The sequence below is a fragment of the Pollicipes pollicipes genome, unplaced genomic scaffold (assembly GCF_011947565.3).
Source record: "Pollicipes pollicipes isolate AB1234 unplaced genomic scaffold, Ppol_2.1 Scaffold_5724;HRSCAF=6776_pilon_pilon_pilon, whole genome shotgun sequence".
Taxonomy (NCBI): Eukaryota; Metazoa; Arthropoda; class Thecostraca; order Pollicipedomorpha; family Pollicipedidae; genus Pollicipes; species Pollicipes pollicipes.
In genome coordinates, this window is record NW_023596746.1 from 11,454,155 (window position 1) to 11,471,841 (window position 17,687).

Sequence of the window (17,687 nt, forward strand, 5' to 3'; positions counted from 1 at the left end):
GTTACGGACTGGAAATGTGTCATTTATGCGTGAAGCAACTTCATACATTTTAATTTTTCGCCCATTCACTCACATGCTTCCTCTAGGAAGGAGGTCAGAATGCATCCAATAAAAGTTCCAGATAATTGGCTTCCTCTCTTGCCTGCGTCGTCCCAGCGGGGACATGTTCGCAATCGATCACCGCCAGAGGGCACGGAACATCTGATGGCCCCGAATCTCCCTGGACCGCCAGATGCTGTGTCGACTCACCGGTGCGCCGGCCGCGTCTCTCCGATTCACCGCGCTCGGCCTGCACACGTGCGGCGACCTGGCGCCGCTGATGCTGCGCCAGTTCGTCCGGTCGCCGCACTGCGGCGCTGTCGTCTCTGTCGGCTGCTGCTACATGAAGCTGTCGACGGCGACGGACGCGTGGCACGGCTACCCGCTCAGCGAGCACGTGGCGGCGGTGGCTGCAGCGCAGCGGTACGCCATGAGCTACGAGGCGCGAGAGGTCGCCTGTCACGCCATCGAGGAGTACGCCTCGCGGCTGCGCGGCGGAGGCGAGCAGCACCTCAAGGTACGCCCGGCCCGGCGGAGCGGCCGGCGCGCGACAGGCCGCACCAGTCGGGTGCAACTGCTCTGGCTGAGTTGTAGCGCGTTAGCACGGCGTGGTCGTCATTCCATGACGAAGTGTGTGGGGAACGCTGGCTGACGCGTTCTGTCAGTTCCACCTGTCGCCACGGTAGCCGCGCCGGCGCTCCAGCGTTCCGGGCGGTGTAGCGATTGACTCGGACTCGTCCCGTCAGATCCACGCGTACCGGGCGGCCCTGGAGCGAGCGCTGGTGGCCTGGGACCCGGCGCTGAAGCACGCTGGCCTGCGCGGCGTCACCAGGGGCCACACGCTGCCCTTCGAAGAGTAAGGGCGTGCACGCTGACGGGCGCGAGGCCACGCACCGGCGGCGTGCGGGTGAGGCGGCGTTGGCCGACGGGGACCCTTGGGCGCACAGTGATAGGACACGGCTGATGCCGCGGCTGTTGCCGGAATGTGCGCACGCCGGCCTGGCAGGATTGAACCACAGGGAAACACTGAAGCACGACATTTAGGTCGAGGGAGGACGTGCCAGTCTTCAGAAGGGACCACGATCAGGGTTGTGCCCACAGGGAAGCACGAGAAGCCAGTTGAAATGTTTTGTAGAAAGCAGCGTTCTGCCGCCAGTTGATGCAACTGATCGCAATAGTTGCACGTCAGGTCGAGACGCGAAGGATTGTAACTGACTGTGTACCGCCAGGCCGCAGGGCCACGAGATCTTTTTTGCACGGCACGCCTACCCACAGTTTGACGGGCTGGGCCGTTTTCAGACTTGCTCGTCCGTCTCCTCCCCGTCCCCCCTACCGTGGGTCACGCACGCCTCTGCACTAGGTACGCTCGGCGCGCGTTGGCACGGCTGCCTGTGGCCGCCGAGAGCCTGGATCTGGCGCCAGCGGCGGCCGACCTGCGCCAGTGGCGCCGCGTTGTGGCCTTCTACTCCCTGCGGCTGATGCTGGCGCCCGTTATCGAGACTGTCATCCTGCTGGACCGCATGCTGTACCTCTGGGAGCACGGTGAGCCGAGGACGTCTTCCACACAGCTGCGTTCGCGCCGCCTTGTTGCGGCGCCTTGCTGGACGCTCTCAAAGACGCGTCGGCGCGCTCTGATCCTTGTTTGGTGATGGCGCGTCGTGGATCTTCGGTGCGATGCGATGCTCTCGACGCGATTGATGCGATACGATGCGATCGCAGGGCTCTGCAGATAATCAGCGGCAAGCCAGTGCGGGCGTTTGAATCGAACGAAACGATTCGCATGCCGTGTTTCATGCCTTGGACACGAACCGTACTTTGGATCACCAAATGACGTGGTCGCTTTTCTACTCGGGATGCTGGTTTGCTGCTGCATAACGCTGTTTTGATTATTTAAAGACCGATTGACCTGGGTGCGGCCGCACTATCGCGATCCTGGCGGGCGTGCAGCTTAGACGAGCCGGGTCAGCAGCGCTGTCCGGCGGATTAAGCTGCTTCCTACACATCGGTGGGCAGCAGAGCGTTAGCACCGCCCATTCCAAGTGCCTTGAAGGTTTCTTATACTCAATCAGAACAATTGTCAATATTCATAAGATCTGGACTTTTCAGGCCATCCGAGCATCTTGGTGCCTGCCTTCGACCCGAAGCTGTCTCCGCGGAACTTCGTGCTCATGGCCAAGAAGCGGTGATGAAGTGGTGATGTAGTGCTGCTCTCGGTGATCGCCGTCACCATTATCAGAACGGTTGTGCGCGGACTGTGATATAATCGAGCACCGAGTGGTATGCAACAGCGAAATATGCGATGGTCGGAAAGCAGTGGTTTTCACGCTGTCCGATGCAGTATTTGTGACGCCGGAGACGATCGGGGTCTACGAGTGGCTATTATTATGTTTTTGGTGTGTTTTAGGTTGTTTTGTGGTCCATTTATAGGTGATGTTGGCGGCAAGAATTCATATTGGTTTCCGCTCAGATCGCGTATTGTGCGCGCGTCTGTAACCTGGTTGCCATCTGTGATAACCGTGTGAGTTGGCGATCATTGGATCTCGTCATGCGATTTGGTTATCTGTGAGTAGGGTATTTTCTCTATTATGCTCCACGGTGGTTTAGACACTTAAATTATGTTTGTGTTTCGCCATGGCGATACATAACATTCAAACTGTCCCACTGTTTCCCTTCGCCGTGAGTCCTGACAGCCAGCTGAAGATACCTCTGCAGAGAAAAGCCGCAAGGCTTGTGCCGGTCACGCGCATCCAACACGACGCACACTGCGACGGAGACCGCCCGGAAGGAACACTGCGGCGGCGAGAGTTTCGAGCCAGTTCAAACCGCCTCATACCGGCCTTCTTCACTGCAGCATGCCTGCTTCCTCAAGGCAGCATGCTTAACATGCGTCAGTGGTCGAACCAGTACGACGGGGCTAGACGCTGGCTAAACGCTGGCTAGACGACGGGGCTAGACGACGGGGCTAGACCCTTGTGACGCTGGCCTCTGCCCAAGTCGCTGCCCATCCAAAACAGTGCAAGTGAGCGAGGGACGTCGAATGCAGAGGATGAGTGCGAGCTTGTGGCTCACACTTCCAGTCAGACGTTACCCACGCGCGTTATGGCGCAAATTCAAAAGTACGACAATCTTGTGCCGCAAGCAATTTGTTGTCAGGCCGCCCCGGTGCTCTGATTAATGTTGCCGCTCACAAGACCCCTCGGTCGGCTTCACGGCTTTGGCGCAGACACGCGCACGGTGCCTGGTGGTGCGCGGTGACAATGACGGGTCGCCATGGATCGACCCTTGCCATCTGGAACCAGCCGACAACGGCCAACTGCCGGCCGGCAGCATCGATCGAGCACCTATCGATCCACAGGTATATTTGTCGGAAACGAGGCAACTGGCGTCCGCCTTAGTATACAGTGCATACGAGCCATGCCTCCTTGAACGAGTCACATCTAAGAGATGACTGGAGTGAGATGCGGGCCCGCGAGCCACACGACACGCGGCCGTAGTGAACTCTTACGACTCCATGGACGCTCCATTCAAATCGGGTCGGCGAGCGCGGGCCGTCCGCGACCAGCACCGCGCGCATGCTGAGCCGGTGCATCACTACTCACTCTCAGGCTGCGGTGCCTGCACTCGCGCAACGCGCATCACGCCGCAGTGGTGCCCGTTACCACGTCAGCCGCCGTCCTCAGCCATCAGCTCTGACTCAGAACCGGCGCCGTCGGCCTCTCCAGCGGCACGGCCCGGCCGCCAGCCGCAGGCGCAGCGCCGCTGGCCGCAGGTGCCAGCGCCGCCAGCCGCAGGTACCAGCGCCGCCGGCCGCAGGTACCAGCGCCGCCAGCCGCAGGTGCCAGCGCTATCTGGGCCGCGCGGCAGGTGCCGCCGGCCTCTCCAGCGACTTGACCCGGCCGCCGGCCGCAGGCGCCAGCGCCGCCAGCCGAAGGTGCCAGCGCCGCCGGCCGCGCGCGCATGCTCACCGGTGGCGCGCCACCTTCTTGCTGACTTTTTTGAGCCGGTTCTTCTTGGCGCGGAAGAGGTCGCGCTCGCTGAGGTCGCTGACGCCGTCCACGGAGCCGTTCACCTCCTCGGAGCCGCTGTGGTTGCCCTGCGAGTCGGTGTCGGTGCCACGGTCTGCGAGACGGCGGCACGGCCGTCAGACGCGCATGCGCGGGGAGGCTCTCAGAGCAGGGATGGAGACGGGAGGGTGAGAAAAACAGCCGGCATACCAACCCGAGACTCATTTAGCTGGCGAACTAGAGTCAACACCATTTGGGTATGATGATCAACCATATAGCATGAAGTCACTGGCATGTGATAGAAGCTGTGCAAATCAGGCAGCCAAACGAAACAAGTCACAAACCGCCAGCCTGAGGAATAATACGGTGACCGATGTTGGGGCAGATGGCGCTGCACATCGGATTCGGTGCTTTGCGTCATACTCACAGGAGTGGTGGCTGTGCTCCACACTGCCGTTCACCGCCTGGAAACAGCACCAACGTCACACACGTTCGCCGCCTGGCAACGGGCGGTGACAGGACCGAGCTAACACATGAAAAGAACGGTGGTGGTGCCACAGGCTGAACCCGGGAACCATTCCCGAATCTTGCGTCGAAAGGCGGTCAGCAATGGTTGACAAAACAAGGTGCAAAATTTAACACGGAACAAGTATTTACGAATTAGTGGAAACGTGAAACGTTCAGCATCAGTCAAGCAGAGGTTGTGGCAAACACCACAGTTGCAGTTACAGAGTCCGACAACCCTGGCGAGAACATCTGCCGTGGCATTCGTATGGAGCTAACTGTCCGCGACTTAATGGACCATCTCATACCACGGAGAAAACAAGCAGACAGAAAAGCGTCGGGGTCATTGGTCACTGGGACGTGTCAACAGTCACGTTAAAAGTTGGCGAAACCATCTTGCCATTGCAGTAGAACACCACTATGTTGGTGGAGGCCTCAGTAAAAGCGTTCCTATCAAACACGATGCCACCAAAGGTGCGCCCTGCGACGCTAGCGACGCCAAGCGGTGATTGTTGTCAATGAGTACACTATGCACACTCCTGCGTAACTTGTGAATGTTGACGTAGAAAAACTATTTGATAAAATCGAGCGCCACTATGCTTAGATTTAATTCAATGTTGCTGTCATATGGTAATAAGGCAACTTGATCATCGCCAGCCTCGTGTCTTTTTTCGCCACCATTCATAGCGTGAAGGAGTGGCCACTCGTCGCTTCTGTAGGCTCGGCAGGCAACAGCAAAACAAGATAAACGAATGGCTCGTTAGCCGCGTTAAGACGTGATCTACAGCCAGCACTCGAGCTATCTCGAAACACACCATGTGTATGATCCATTAACTCGGGTGAAGCGAGGTTACGCTTCATGCGTGCCTTCTGTGGGGACCGTCTATCAACCGGAAAGGCATGCTTGACAATGCAGCACAAAACAGTTCGCGAGAATCTGCACCGATCACGCCACCCCCATGACAAGGACACCGACTGTCACACACGAGGAGATATTCGACTACTCCTGGAGATAAGTCGCAAAATTTACCTTATTCACAAAGTTATCACCATAACAACTCTCACGAAAAGATAAATTTGTGACGCGCCCTCCGCTTGCAAGTAATCCCACCGATGTCATGTCAGAACTCCCTGCCATCCACTGACCGCGATCGACGTGATGGATGATTTGGAGAACAGGCGCTCAGCATCCTTGAACTTCCTGTTGCGTTTGTCCTGCTTGCTGGTACTGTTCTTGTTGACGGAGAGGTAGCGGTCCCAGCCGCGGATGATGTTGCCATACAGCTGTGTGTCCTCCAGGTAGCTACCCTCGAACAGGTAGATCTGCCTCTCCAGATTAGCCAATGTCTCCTGCGTGGTGGAATGCAGGGTTAGCCGTGGCAGGGATCTGCCCACCCTGTGGTGCGCGCGTAGTGTGCGTGCTGCCCGTAGTAGGCGAGCACGTGCGCATGATGCCAGTGTTTGCTTTGGAGTGGACTGGATCAATGAAGTGCAGTAGTGCCAGTTTACCCAGGAATGCTATAATGTGAAATGGTTTGTACTGGATCTGGACCTGAACTGTGGTGGTGCTCAATCTATTTACCACATGTAACGTGGAACCCAACAGTGGGTCATGCTGAAGTTATGTTCATCCACTGTTGGACAAACACAATGCACATAAAGGTCACTGAAGCATTGGTTGCAATGGGCAAGTCCAAACGCTCTTGGAAGTCGGACAGGTGGACTGCTATGGCAGACACACCTGGCATTAAAAGCAGCTCAACAGGAATCGAATGGATGTGCTGCACTGGGCCTTCCGTACTTCAGAGATTCAGAGACTGTTCCATTAAAGCAATAATGCAAAACAAATTATGGTGCATTCAGAAAGCTTTCATAACCACGTCACTGCTTACCGAAATATCGGCTCTCTTTTTAACCAGCTCCGCTAACTCAGCCCTCGGATCCGAGCCTCCTCTGTTCGACATCTTCTAGAAGTGCTGTGTGACCTGAGAAAACAGAAGCAGTTAACACCCAACCAAAGAACACCAAATAGGTGGCAACTTAATATTGGAGTCTGAGCACGCACACATGATTTGCCTTTAAGGGTGCATTGCTAACGCGAGGCCAATGGAAGGTATATAAAGCTGCGTAAGTCGGGACAGAGCCACTGGGACTGGGCCAAATTTGGGTCGCGTACATAGATCACGTATAAAGAGGCGACTGCGCCCGTTTTACCAAATATGATTTAACTCCATTGTCTATTGCGTATCGCAAAATATTGCATAATTGCTGTGCAAAAGTCTCGCAAAGAACTCCGAACATCGCGAGTATTATTCTTCTAAAAGATCCGCAATATGCACATGTCAGGTTGGTATAAAACCATGGCTCATTTTGTTGGCTTCGAATTTCCTTAAAGTATCCACAATGCTGTAATTGCAGCACTCTTATTTGTATCGTATTACACGTTGCTGAACATGAAACTCGAAAAATGGATCCAACAAGACTGCACAGAAACCCAGTCTCTTATACGATGCCTGCCAAACAACAGACGACAAGCATTCTGGGTGCCTGTGCACACGTGCACAGGGGCATGCAAACTACACAAACAAAATGAAAATGTCACACTAGCACAAGCAATGACACACAATCCACCTTCGAAGTTACACACATCTCCTATTATGACAATATCCAATGAATAGGATGAAACCATGTTTAGCATACGACGTTTTTTTTTTTAAACATCAAGACTAATATTCCCAAATCAGGCACGGTATATGTCTTGCCTAAGATACTTGTAGGATCAGGTTTTGCAAGAAATGTTCCCGTGCATATATAATTCGACAAACGCTGCTGAATGCGACCGCCATTTGCGAACACTGAAACCCAGGCAAGATGCCCCATACGAGGCACAACAAAACTCGTACACAACAGTTGATTGGCAACATTTGGGTCGTTGATTCTGTTTGAGCAAGCAACTTATTAAGAGGCAATCCACCAAAATAATCATAGGATCTTAAAATGGATGGCATTTTCATAAGAGGCTGATCAACTCAATGTTTGGGGTCTTCATAACCTGCGCCAAAGTGCGGTAAAACAAACTACCTTTCGTAATGTCACAGGTCCGACGTCAAAGGTTAAAAAGTTAAAAGGGAAGGGGTCAAGGGAAATATGGTGTTTGAATGCTAATGGGTTAAATATCGAAGGGATAAAGATGCGTGAGAACTTTTCTTAAAGGGAAGAAAACATTCTTCAACATGCCAACAGCAAAGTACAGGAGGGACTGGCTGTACATAAACTAAGCCAGAGCTTTCCATAATGACGCATAAAAATATGGGCGAACATAGGCCCAAACGCAGACCCCTATCCACTCATTCCTTCCACCTACAAAACATGCCAATGAAGAAGAAGGAAGGATCCATCACAACAAGCACAAGGAGATAACTGTAAAATTTAACTGTTGTCCTATCACCCAAGTGGCTGTCTAAAACGAGACTCACACAAATTTTGATCATCTCTTGCAAGGGAATGCTGGCGAAGACAACGACTACATCGAAGCTGGCCATGAAGAGATAATCATCTTACCACCATCACCATCTACCAACATCTACCATTACCACCATCCACCATCCAGATTACCACCACCTACTTGTGCTCCTGCGACTTACTCCGCAAATTCCAGTGGATTCTTTAAGTGCTCATATTTTTTAGAAAGGGCAAAGTACAGGAACTATCAAGTTAACAACGCTTTAGGCCGGAGCACCACAAGCACAGAAACTAGATCGAAGAGCGAGGAGGCCCTTGTGAATTTTCAGCAAACCATGCAGAATACCGTGGGAGCTTCTAGAGGGCACCAGATGCGTGTGTTAGATCTGTTTAGATACCTTGAGATTTACATTCGGATAAAACCCATTGATTCTATATTTGACAAAACCAATTAATTCCATCTTCTACGTAACGTACGGCTTCGAGCACGGGATCGCGACCGTCCGTTAACTTTGAAACGCCAGTCACTATCGTTGTCATCTTTTCTACGCACGACCAAAATCCAAACCTAGAAGCACACCTCTACCCTGGACTGGCTTTGAAATGACAATGTTTTTATCAGTTGTGATGTTCTCGGGCCTCGTGTGGGTCATCTTACGTAGGTTCCATACTTCGGGCTTTGGTCAATCGCATTCAGACACATTTGGGTAAATCTATCCAGATGGGAAAGTGTTTCCCAAAACCTAAACCCTTCTCATATGAGGACATTCGGCTATACATGACACTCTAGTTTTGACTTCCTTCTTGGGCATGGAACATTCTGCACTTCAGTTGAGAATCTTAGTCTTTACATAATATATCTAAGAAATGTCCAGCACTAAATAACATGACTTCATATTTGCTGGTATTTTTTGTCACTTTATGTAAGTGTGTTAAACAATCATAGTGTATGTGATAATGTATGTTGTGGATACACATATATACATGATGTGGTCACATTCATATATACACATATATATATTTACATATATATATATATATATATATATATATATATATATATATATATATATATATATATATATACAGCAGTATACAGTAGTATATATATGTTACCATTTAGATTATACCAGAGGTACATTTAGATACCAGACAGCAACAGCAGTATATATATATATATATATATATATATATATACACATCCCATTAGATCAAACAAAAATACACATATCAGAGATCTATGACCTGTTGGACAGGCACTTTCCATTCTTCTACAAATAATTTGTTAAAAAAGGGTGCAATATCTTGTCAAAATATCAAAGATCTCAGTACCCTGCATTAAAGGACATAAATCCTGTCTGGGACCAAGGTTAATATTTTAGTATATGACAATGCTATATGCCAGCGATGCAGGCCATGGACTGCCTCAGCTGTCTGAAATATGCATCACTAATGCCTGTGGGCCGGGTCAGTCAGCACATCTGGCAACCCAAGGAAGAGCTCAGTCCATCCAGGTGTGAGGACTACCAGGCCACCATGCAGGTAAATGAGTGTCTTTTTAGATGGTAGTGATAATGCATGTTCCCAGGCCCCTACAGTAGCAACATCTCCTGGCTGACAACTAGATGGCTATTTCTGAAGAAGAAGCCAGCTGCAAAGGAGCACAACTTTAAGATCCTCAAAACTCATATTTAACCCCAATTGGCTATACATGGCTGGTTTTAAGATCTGATAATGTTGTGTCAAGGCCCCTGGAGTACAGGCAACCAACAGCAGTGTACATACATCACAGAAATAAGACAGTAGTCATAGTCCTAATCCTCTGAGAAAAACCAGCAGGGTGGAGACATAGATGGGTTGATCAAAGAAACACCACAGAAATATGCAGATGACTGCAGTGTTGCCAGCAATGGGTAGAGATGTAGACAAAGTAAGGGCCAATGGGCCAATGTGGGGTATGTCAAGTATCAAGCACCAAGTTAAGTTAAGTATTATCATCAATAGAACTTAGTGACATGCTCTGCTGCTGAGGCTATATGTCATCACCTGTCATCATCTGTCTCTATCACCAATGGCATACACCTAGGGAATCACACCTGGTACCTCTGGTTTCCCAGACAGGTGGTGGTTAACACAGACATCTTAAGCACTGCACTATCTACACCCTCCAGTCAGGTCTAAAGCTATTTCTGGGTACAGGGTGATTTTGCAAGACTGTCCAAATCCACAGAATTTTGGAACGATTGCAATTTTTACTCACTCCCTGAGAAAATTGGTTGTGATGTGCCTAGCTCTGATGTCTACATGATTTTGTTAAGCCTTTGCAACCATTAGGGACTATCACACCCTTTGTTACCACAGTTAATGGTTCTCCTATTTCACCCTTGGGCACCTGTTTTTGTACGGCCTCATGAACCACCAAAGTATTATCTTTTCTCTTGAACCATCAGTTATTGATTTGGTGGTAGACACATACCAAAGCATTACCTGAAAACTCTGCTGTTAAATAGCTGTGCTTTGATCATAAACATGATGTACCTATGTGTGCCATATCTACCCCACATATCACAGGGCTTGTGGTCCTTGCAATCCTCTGATCCATTGTGACAATAATGATTGGGGTTTTAGAGTTGCATCAACTACAGTGTCTAAATGGTAAGCACTCCAAAAATGCAATGACTAGTGATATTCAATTTCCATTACAAGCACTGCTCTGCATGATACATGCACACATGCATACCATCAACACTTTGTACATCATATAGTACACAATATGCATAGGGAAACCAACTGTAGCATTTCCAATGCCCTGGCCAGTCTTGTGAAACATGGCAGATGTCCATGATCTTGTTAAGTAGGATTTGATGCTAAACATAACAATTGGAACAGGTTGATGAAAAACAGACAGAAATTCCTGGTGTGACATCTCACTCTACCTTGAGGAGTTACTCTACCTGAAAGTCTACTGATTACAGACACCTATGTATCACTGTTGAACCTTGAGCTCATGTGCAACAAACTCAAGCCAGAACAAGGTGTTCAAATTTTCAAATTTGCATGCATTGTTTTTGATCTACCTTTAACTGAAACAACCTTTGCAGGATCATCCCTTTGACAATAAACTCTCCATAAGCTGAAATTGGTGGAGGCTTTGCATCACACAAAGTACTTGTATTTACAATGTACATGCCCTAAGATTGTTGCCACCATATGCTGGCCATGTCCAGTGTTTATACTTCATGTACCATTCGTTTATATTTGATCAATCCAATATGTACCTTGCCCATTAGCCCAACATCGACTGCGCAGCAGCCCACATAATCCCACCCGCAAATACACGAAATGGTGCAACGGCTGCAGGACTCATGATCATATTCAGCTATCAATAGTGCTGGAACGGACTGTTTGAAAATACCTACTGTGTGGTGCTATGCTTCCGAATTACGGTGGCCTGATAGCACAGACCTAAAATGTGTCAGGTGATTGGCTGCCGGTACAAACCATGCGCAAAGAGTGCGGCATTTTGACGCTATAGAGGGTCTAGGGGAAGAATTCGAACAGGTCTAATTAAGAGATTCCGCTTTTTCTTACCCATAGGCACAAAATTGTCTGATAACACAGAGAATAATTAAAATTATTCATAGGGTCTTCTCAATTAAGATTTCTTTGAACCGAAACAAAAAACTTTTCTTGAGCATTTAGGTGCCTAGTGCTGAAAAATTGCGGCGAACCATGCGCTAGGTAACCGTTGTGACGAACTCAGCGTTATGCGAAATGCTAAGATTTTGAGGCGAAATCGAAATAGCAATGTCGTGGGGTGGGATTGGACGCTGGGGTGGTTTTGAGGTGGAAACTAAGGGCGGTTTGCGTCCTCTTTTGCGAAGCTGATTTTTTAAAAGCGTGTATGATAGATTGGTGAGTTGTTAGTGATCCGCGGTGACTCGTGAAGGTGCGCCTTAGAGACCTTTATGAAACGACGTGGCGCGTCGTCAATATGTCTGCAACACGGGCTGAAACCGACCTTTCGCCTCAAGTGCATACCAACTCACATCCTGCTGGTGAAAAAGAGCAGCTAGTGGGAGTTTTTGCAAATGGAAATGGCAAGGCTGCAAATGGATCATCAATTCAGAGCTTTGCTGCTTCAAAAGCTGTTGCAGATATCTCAAATTCCCAACCTCAGCCTGCACGAAACTTGGGCATGGTGAGTATGCTCCTTGGTTAGCTCATCATGTATGTGGGTGTTTTGAATGTTGTGCTTCCATGCAATGGCACATGATGTTGCAGTTCAGGATGTTCTGTCATGTGACCAATGTAGGCTGTGCACCCTAAAGCTCAGATAATAATTTTTCCATCACTAATGGAAGGCATAATCTGGTCTAGGTTCAGTTTGCTATTTGCATATCAAAGGATCCTTTTGTTTAGTTAGCTAAGTTGGCAAGAATGTATCTAAATATTTGTTGTTTTAGCCATATTCTTTGAACTGCATGCTATCACCAGATTATTGGCTATGATTTTGGTATAATAATAGTCAGGGTGTACTTTCCTACCTAATGTTAGAAAAAATCATTGTGCACCATTCGTCGTGTTTAAGGCAGGACATATCGTAAATAATCTCAAAACGGGTAGAATCATGCTCCTACCTTCAAATTTCAATAACTTCGATGGCGGGCCCCCGAACGCCGCGCGCACCGCACCGCCTGGACTCCCCAGCGCCGTCTCGGTGTTGCCGTTGCGTAAATACAATATTTCTGCTTACCAAGCACTCTACAAAATGTGGGGGACCAAAGTAAACCATTTGTCACCATTTGTCGTGTTTAAGGCAGGACATATCGTAGCTATAGCATGCATGTTAGTGGGTAGAAGTGCCATCACTTATGCACAAACATGCATACATGATGATCAGGATCTTTAAGAACTGAATACTCATATCATTGTTGGCATAGACAGGAGGGAGGATTTATCCCCATTCAATCTACTAAAGATAGTATTTTACATTTGAAGAGATAAGAAAGTGGAAGTGGAAAGTGAAAGTGAAAGAAAAAAAAAGAAAAAAAGAAAAAGAAAGGAAGTGAAAACAAAGTGGAAAAGACTGCTCTAAACAGCACAATACTCTGTCTAGTAAACATACTCCTCATTGTGTCACTGATTACATCATCATGCTTTGCACAACATTGATTGAGAGCCTATTGCTGCCTGTTGTATGTGGAAATCTGATCACTGCATGACTTATGGAATGTCAGGATTTGAGTGGTGTTTTGTGACATGAATGCCAAGGTGACCAAAATACTCTCCCCAATATACCTTTCCTACCTTAATGTCCTCTTAACTCAGAAACAAAAGGGGCTTAAGGACAAGGTTGTGAATGGCATGAAATGGTCTTCAAGGTGATTTTTCAGCTCGGCACCCCATATGAATGTGGAACACTCTGTTTTCCCTGATGACATCTGAGAAGTAAGGACAACTAAAGCATCTCATACACCAATCATGAGAAGAGCCATATATCATTCATGGCCTCGGTGATCTCTCACTGCATCCTCTGCTTGGGCTGGCCATCTTTATTGAAGTGGTCCTTCTTTGATGCACAGTAGTTCATGAACAGGATTGCTTCTGTAAACAATGTCCCACTATGACATGAATCAGTGTAGTGACATGGTGCTTTTTGCATTTGACTGCTAAGCAGTGCGGTGTTCACTGATGACCAATTTGGGAGTGTCACATGGAACAGATTGGGGAAAATCTCTCACCATTATGTAAGGCCATTGAGCTGTGGGTGGATGTCTGTTGATGATGTCCACACAGTTGTCTGTACAGAAGATGCTAAGGAATACCTTTACAGTACCAAAGTATTGTCAGCATCTGTGCTGGCCAGTTCACCAATATTCTGCTTTCAGGTCCTCAGTGTCAGATCTGTATTTGGGTCAAGAGGTGACACACTACCAGAAAACTTTGGGGCTTAACATGGTCTTGGAGTCATGGCAAAGCCTCTTGGTGGGTCAGTGTAGATCCATTAGTGCTTAAGTGAAGCAGGTGGGGTTTGAAATGCCATAAGTTGTGTACATCTGCCACATGTGTACATTCTGCGCACGTTTGCTCCATGCGATAGCGTGTATTGCCCGTCCTGGCTAAGCTGGAGGCGCGCCCGCAGGCCGGTCAGCCGCCCCGCTACGCGTCGGCCGGCTACCCGCCACGCATGCTGCAGCACTACCCCGGCTATGGCCAGCCGGCGCCGCTGCACTACCAGCAGCAGCAGCAGCAGCAGCACGCGGCCGAGGTGCCCGGCCTCCGTCCCGGCCACCCGTTCTCGGCGCCCCAGGTGAGCGGGTCAGGTGCCCCAGGCTGCATGCCGCCACCAGCCCACCTCGCCGCTTGTGGGGGCTGTTTCGCACATCCAGGCGGGCGGCCTCTTTCGCTGAGTGTGTTCCTGGTGAGCGTCTCAGATCTCCAGACAGCTTCGTTCTTGTGTTTTATCCCTGTCCTGTGCGTGTTTTGAGTTGTGCTGTGCGTTTGCGAGCTAGACTGGCCAAGTTTCTCCATCGTATCACCTTGACTAGTTTCTCGTGCTCTCCATGTCAGCATTAGTGGAGAGATTGTCATCTGTTCAGCCGACATGAAGAGGGGGGGGGGGGGGGGGCTAAAAGAGAGACTTCCAATACTTATTCCGAAGGCTGTGGGCTGGGAATGCAATGTGTTATGCATGCAAAGATGCATAAAGCGGACTTTTGTCGGTTTCTCACCTGAGGATACTGCGTAGCAACTAGCAGCTTGGCTTTTTTGTCGCTGTATGGAAGCGTAAAAAGTGCAATTGAAACCGGGAACAATTATATTTCGATAGCTACTCGAAGCTTTAAACTTCTATCTTGCATTCCGATTTCATGCTTAGGTCACGGTTTAGATCTGAAATAATTGGGCAGTTCAGATGACATATGATGAAGCAGTTTGCACAATACAGGTACGTAAATGGCAAAAGAGGAGCTGGATGCAGCTGATGTAGACGGAGGCACTTGAGCAAGATATCCTTTTGAACTTGTCTGCACAGGCAAACGTGTGAGGGATAAGCTATATCAAATTGGATTCGCACATACGCGTTGGCGCGTTACGTCGCCTCCCAGTACCTCGTGGTCCACGTGGCGGACGCGGGGAGTTCAAGTGTGACCACAAAACTGCTCGATGCAGCGCGGCGGACCGTGGGTGCGTGTTTCGGCCGGCTAGCGCGTGCGTGACGAAACTTTTACTAACCGGGTGACGGTGTGCCGCAGGGGGCGGGGGGGGGGGGGGGGAAGGGAAGACTCAGAACACCTCGCCAGCGACCGGGTCATCGCCCTCCAGGTCGGCCAGACCGCTCTGTTGCAAACTCAGTTACTGCTACCCAGGGAGCAGTTCGAAGACGCACGCTACTGGCCTCATTATGAGTTGAATTAGTGTGTTCTCCGAGTGGTCGAAGCCCGTTCACATGGCAGATGTGAGGCAGACCATCGCTGCGGGGCTTAACCCCTTCTGGCGCGAACGTGCAGCGACGGCGTGTGCAGAGGTCGGCAAACTGAACTCGCGCCTCGTAATATCGTGGTCCGAATTGCGTGGGTCTTGAGAACCACGGCGTGTGCAGAGGTCGGCAAACTGAACTCGCGCCTCGTAATATCGTGGTCCGAATTGCGTGGGTCTTGAGAACCACGGCGTGTGCAAATGCCGGCAAACTGAACTCGCGCCTCGTAATACCGTGGTCCGAATTGCGTGGGTCTTGAGAACCACGGCGTGTGCAGAGGTCGGCAAACTGAACTCACACCTCGTAATAACGTGTTCCGATTTGCGTGGGTCTTGAGAACCACGGCGTGTGCAGAGGTCGGCAAACTGAACACGCACCTCGTAATATCGTGGTCCGAATTGCGTGGGTCTTGAGAACCACGGCGTGTGCAAAGGTCGGCAAATTGAACTCGTGCCTCGGAATACCGTGGTCCGAATTGCGTGGGTCTTGAGAACCACGGCGTGTGCAGAGGTCGGCAAACTGAACTCGCGCCTCGTAATATCGTGGTCCGAATTGCTGGGGTCTTGGGAACCACGGCATGTGTGGAGGTTGTCAAACTGAACTCGCGCCTCGTGATAACGTGATCCGATTTGCATAAGTCTTGAGAACCAGCCTGAAGCTGTTCTTCTGGGAAGGTGAATGCGTCACAGTATTTTGGCTAATTCTTTGTTTCCATTTCCTCTATTGCCGTTGATAAATGCACTGTGGTTACCGCCCTCGTCATCTCCGTATCCATATCACGCGTGCTTACATCTTTGGCTGCCTCACAGCCTGAGTGGGATCCGTTTCCACATCACGCGTGCTTACATCTCTGGCTGCCTCACAGCCTGAGAGGGATCCGTCTCCATATCACGCGTGCTTACATCTTTGGCTGCCTCACAGCCTGAGTGGGATCCGTCTCCATATCACGTGTGCTTACATCTCTGGCTGCCTCACAGCCTGAGTGGGATCCGTTTCCATATCACGCGTGCTTACATGTTTGGCTGCCTCATAGCCTGATTGGGATCCGCCTCCATATCACTTGTGCTTACATCTCTGGCTGCCTCACAGCCTGAATGGGATCCGTTTCCATATCACGCGTGCTTACATGTTGGGCTGCCTCACAGCCTGAGTGTGATCCGTCTCCATATCACGCGTGCTTACATCTTTGGCGGCCTCATAGCCTGAGTGGGATCCGTCTCCATATCATACGTGCTTACATCTCTGGCTGCCTCACAGCCTGAGTGGGATCCGTCTCCTTATCACGCGTGCTTACAACTCTGACTGCCTCACAGCCTGAGTGGGATCCGTCTCCACATCACGCGTGCTTACATGTTTGGCTGCCTCACAGCCTGAGTGGGATCCGTCTCCATATCACGCGTGCTTACAACTCTGACTGCCTCACAGCCTGAGTGGGATCCGTTTCCATATCACGCGTGCTTACATGTTTGGCTGCCTCACAGCCTGAGTGGGATCCGTCTCCATATCACGCGTGCTTACATCTTTGGCTGCCTCACGGCCAGAGTGGGAACTTCGATTTGAGGATTTAGGGTTGGGGTACTTTTTCCCAGCCAGGTCGGAGGCGAAGTATTTTATCCGCTTGCATATACGAGGTCGTGTGAATAAGACGTTGTATGTGTCGGTATTAGCACGTCTTGGAGACATTGCTGGCTAGCTTTCTTTATCAAGAACTGCCTCAACTAGTTTTGATTATCAACTACGTTTTTTCCCGTTCGTGCTTTCCAGATAAATGTATTTCCTAACTTTTTCCAGCGAGTCTTCAACACAATACATATTCCACAGCCATTAAAAGTGCTAACTTCTTTCTGTCTGATTATCTCAAGCAGGGGTGTAGTTTCCTATTCAGCTGAGGGAGGCTGCAATCCTTCCTCTAATTTTGGGATGGAAGTGAGCAGAATCTGGGGAGAGAGTTGTTGCTTGGCATACTTTATTGGCAGGCTTGCTCATTTTCCACTTTTAACCCTGTCAATCCATTTTGCTTAACTTCGTCCCTGATCTCAACAGCACGTTGTAATATGTATGCTGGTAATTCGCCAGGTTACAGTTTTAAGCCTTCGAGAGGTCATCCTTATGGCCCGCATATACCTGAACATTAAATCCTCCTGAACTGCCATATCTATTCCAAAACCTTCAGCAGGGTAATTGGTACAATCATAGGC

General features: G+C 49.8%; 2 protein-coding genes across 6 annotated transcripts in view; one reads left to right on the plus strand and one right to left on the minus strand.

Annotated features, from left to right (window-relative positions):
- The window catches only part of LOC119102663 (protein RRNAD1), a 29,153-nt gene extending 26,458 nt beyond the window's left edge, over positions 1 to 2,695 (plus strand). Inside the window, exons 7-10 of the mRNA XM_037226123.1 lie at positions 233 to 556; positions 786 to 895; positions 1,400 to 1,581; positions 2,146 to 2,695. Of these exons, the coding sequence (XP_037082018.1) occupies positions 233 to 556; positions 786 to 895; positions 1,400 to 1,581; positions 2,146 to 2,225 (696 nt within the window). The 3' untranslated portion in view covers positions 2,226 to 2,695. The remainder of the gene's footprint in view (positions 1 to 232; positions 557 to 785; positions 896 to 1,399; positions 1,582 to 2,145) is intronic.
- Positions 2,696 to 3,950: 1,255 nt separating this feature from the next.
- Eaf6 (chromatin modification-related protein EAF6/MEAF6) lies at positions 3,951 to 11,511 on the minus strand. 5 transcript variants are annotated; one of them, XM_037227250.1, is made up of 5 exons: positions 11,429 to 11,511; positions 6,440 to 6,532; positions 5,694 to 5,897; positions 4,471 to 4,507; positions 3,951 to 4,158 (listed from the first exon to the last, which is right to left on the minus strand). In XM_037227250.1, exons 2-5 carry the CDS (start codon positions 6,509 to 6,511, stop codon positions 4,001 to 4,003), a joined length of 471 nt encoding a protein of 156 aa, XP_037083145.1. In that variant the 5' UTR covers positions 6,512 to 6,532; positions 11,429 to 11,511; the 3' UTR covers positions 3,951 to 4,000. The 5 variants fall into 5 exon arrangements, with proteins under 5 accessions (XP_037083145.1, XP_037083144.1, XP_037083147.1 ...); XM_037227249.1 differs by lacking the exon at positions 11,429 to 11,511 and adding an exon at positions 11,288 to 11,374; XM_037227252.1 differs by lacking the exon at positions 11,429 to 11,511 and adding an exon at positions 11,200 to 11,313.
- Positions 11,512 to 17,687: the final 6,176 nt, after the last annotated feature.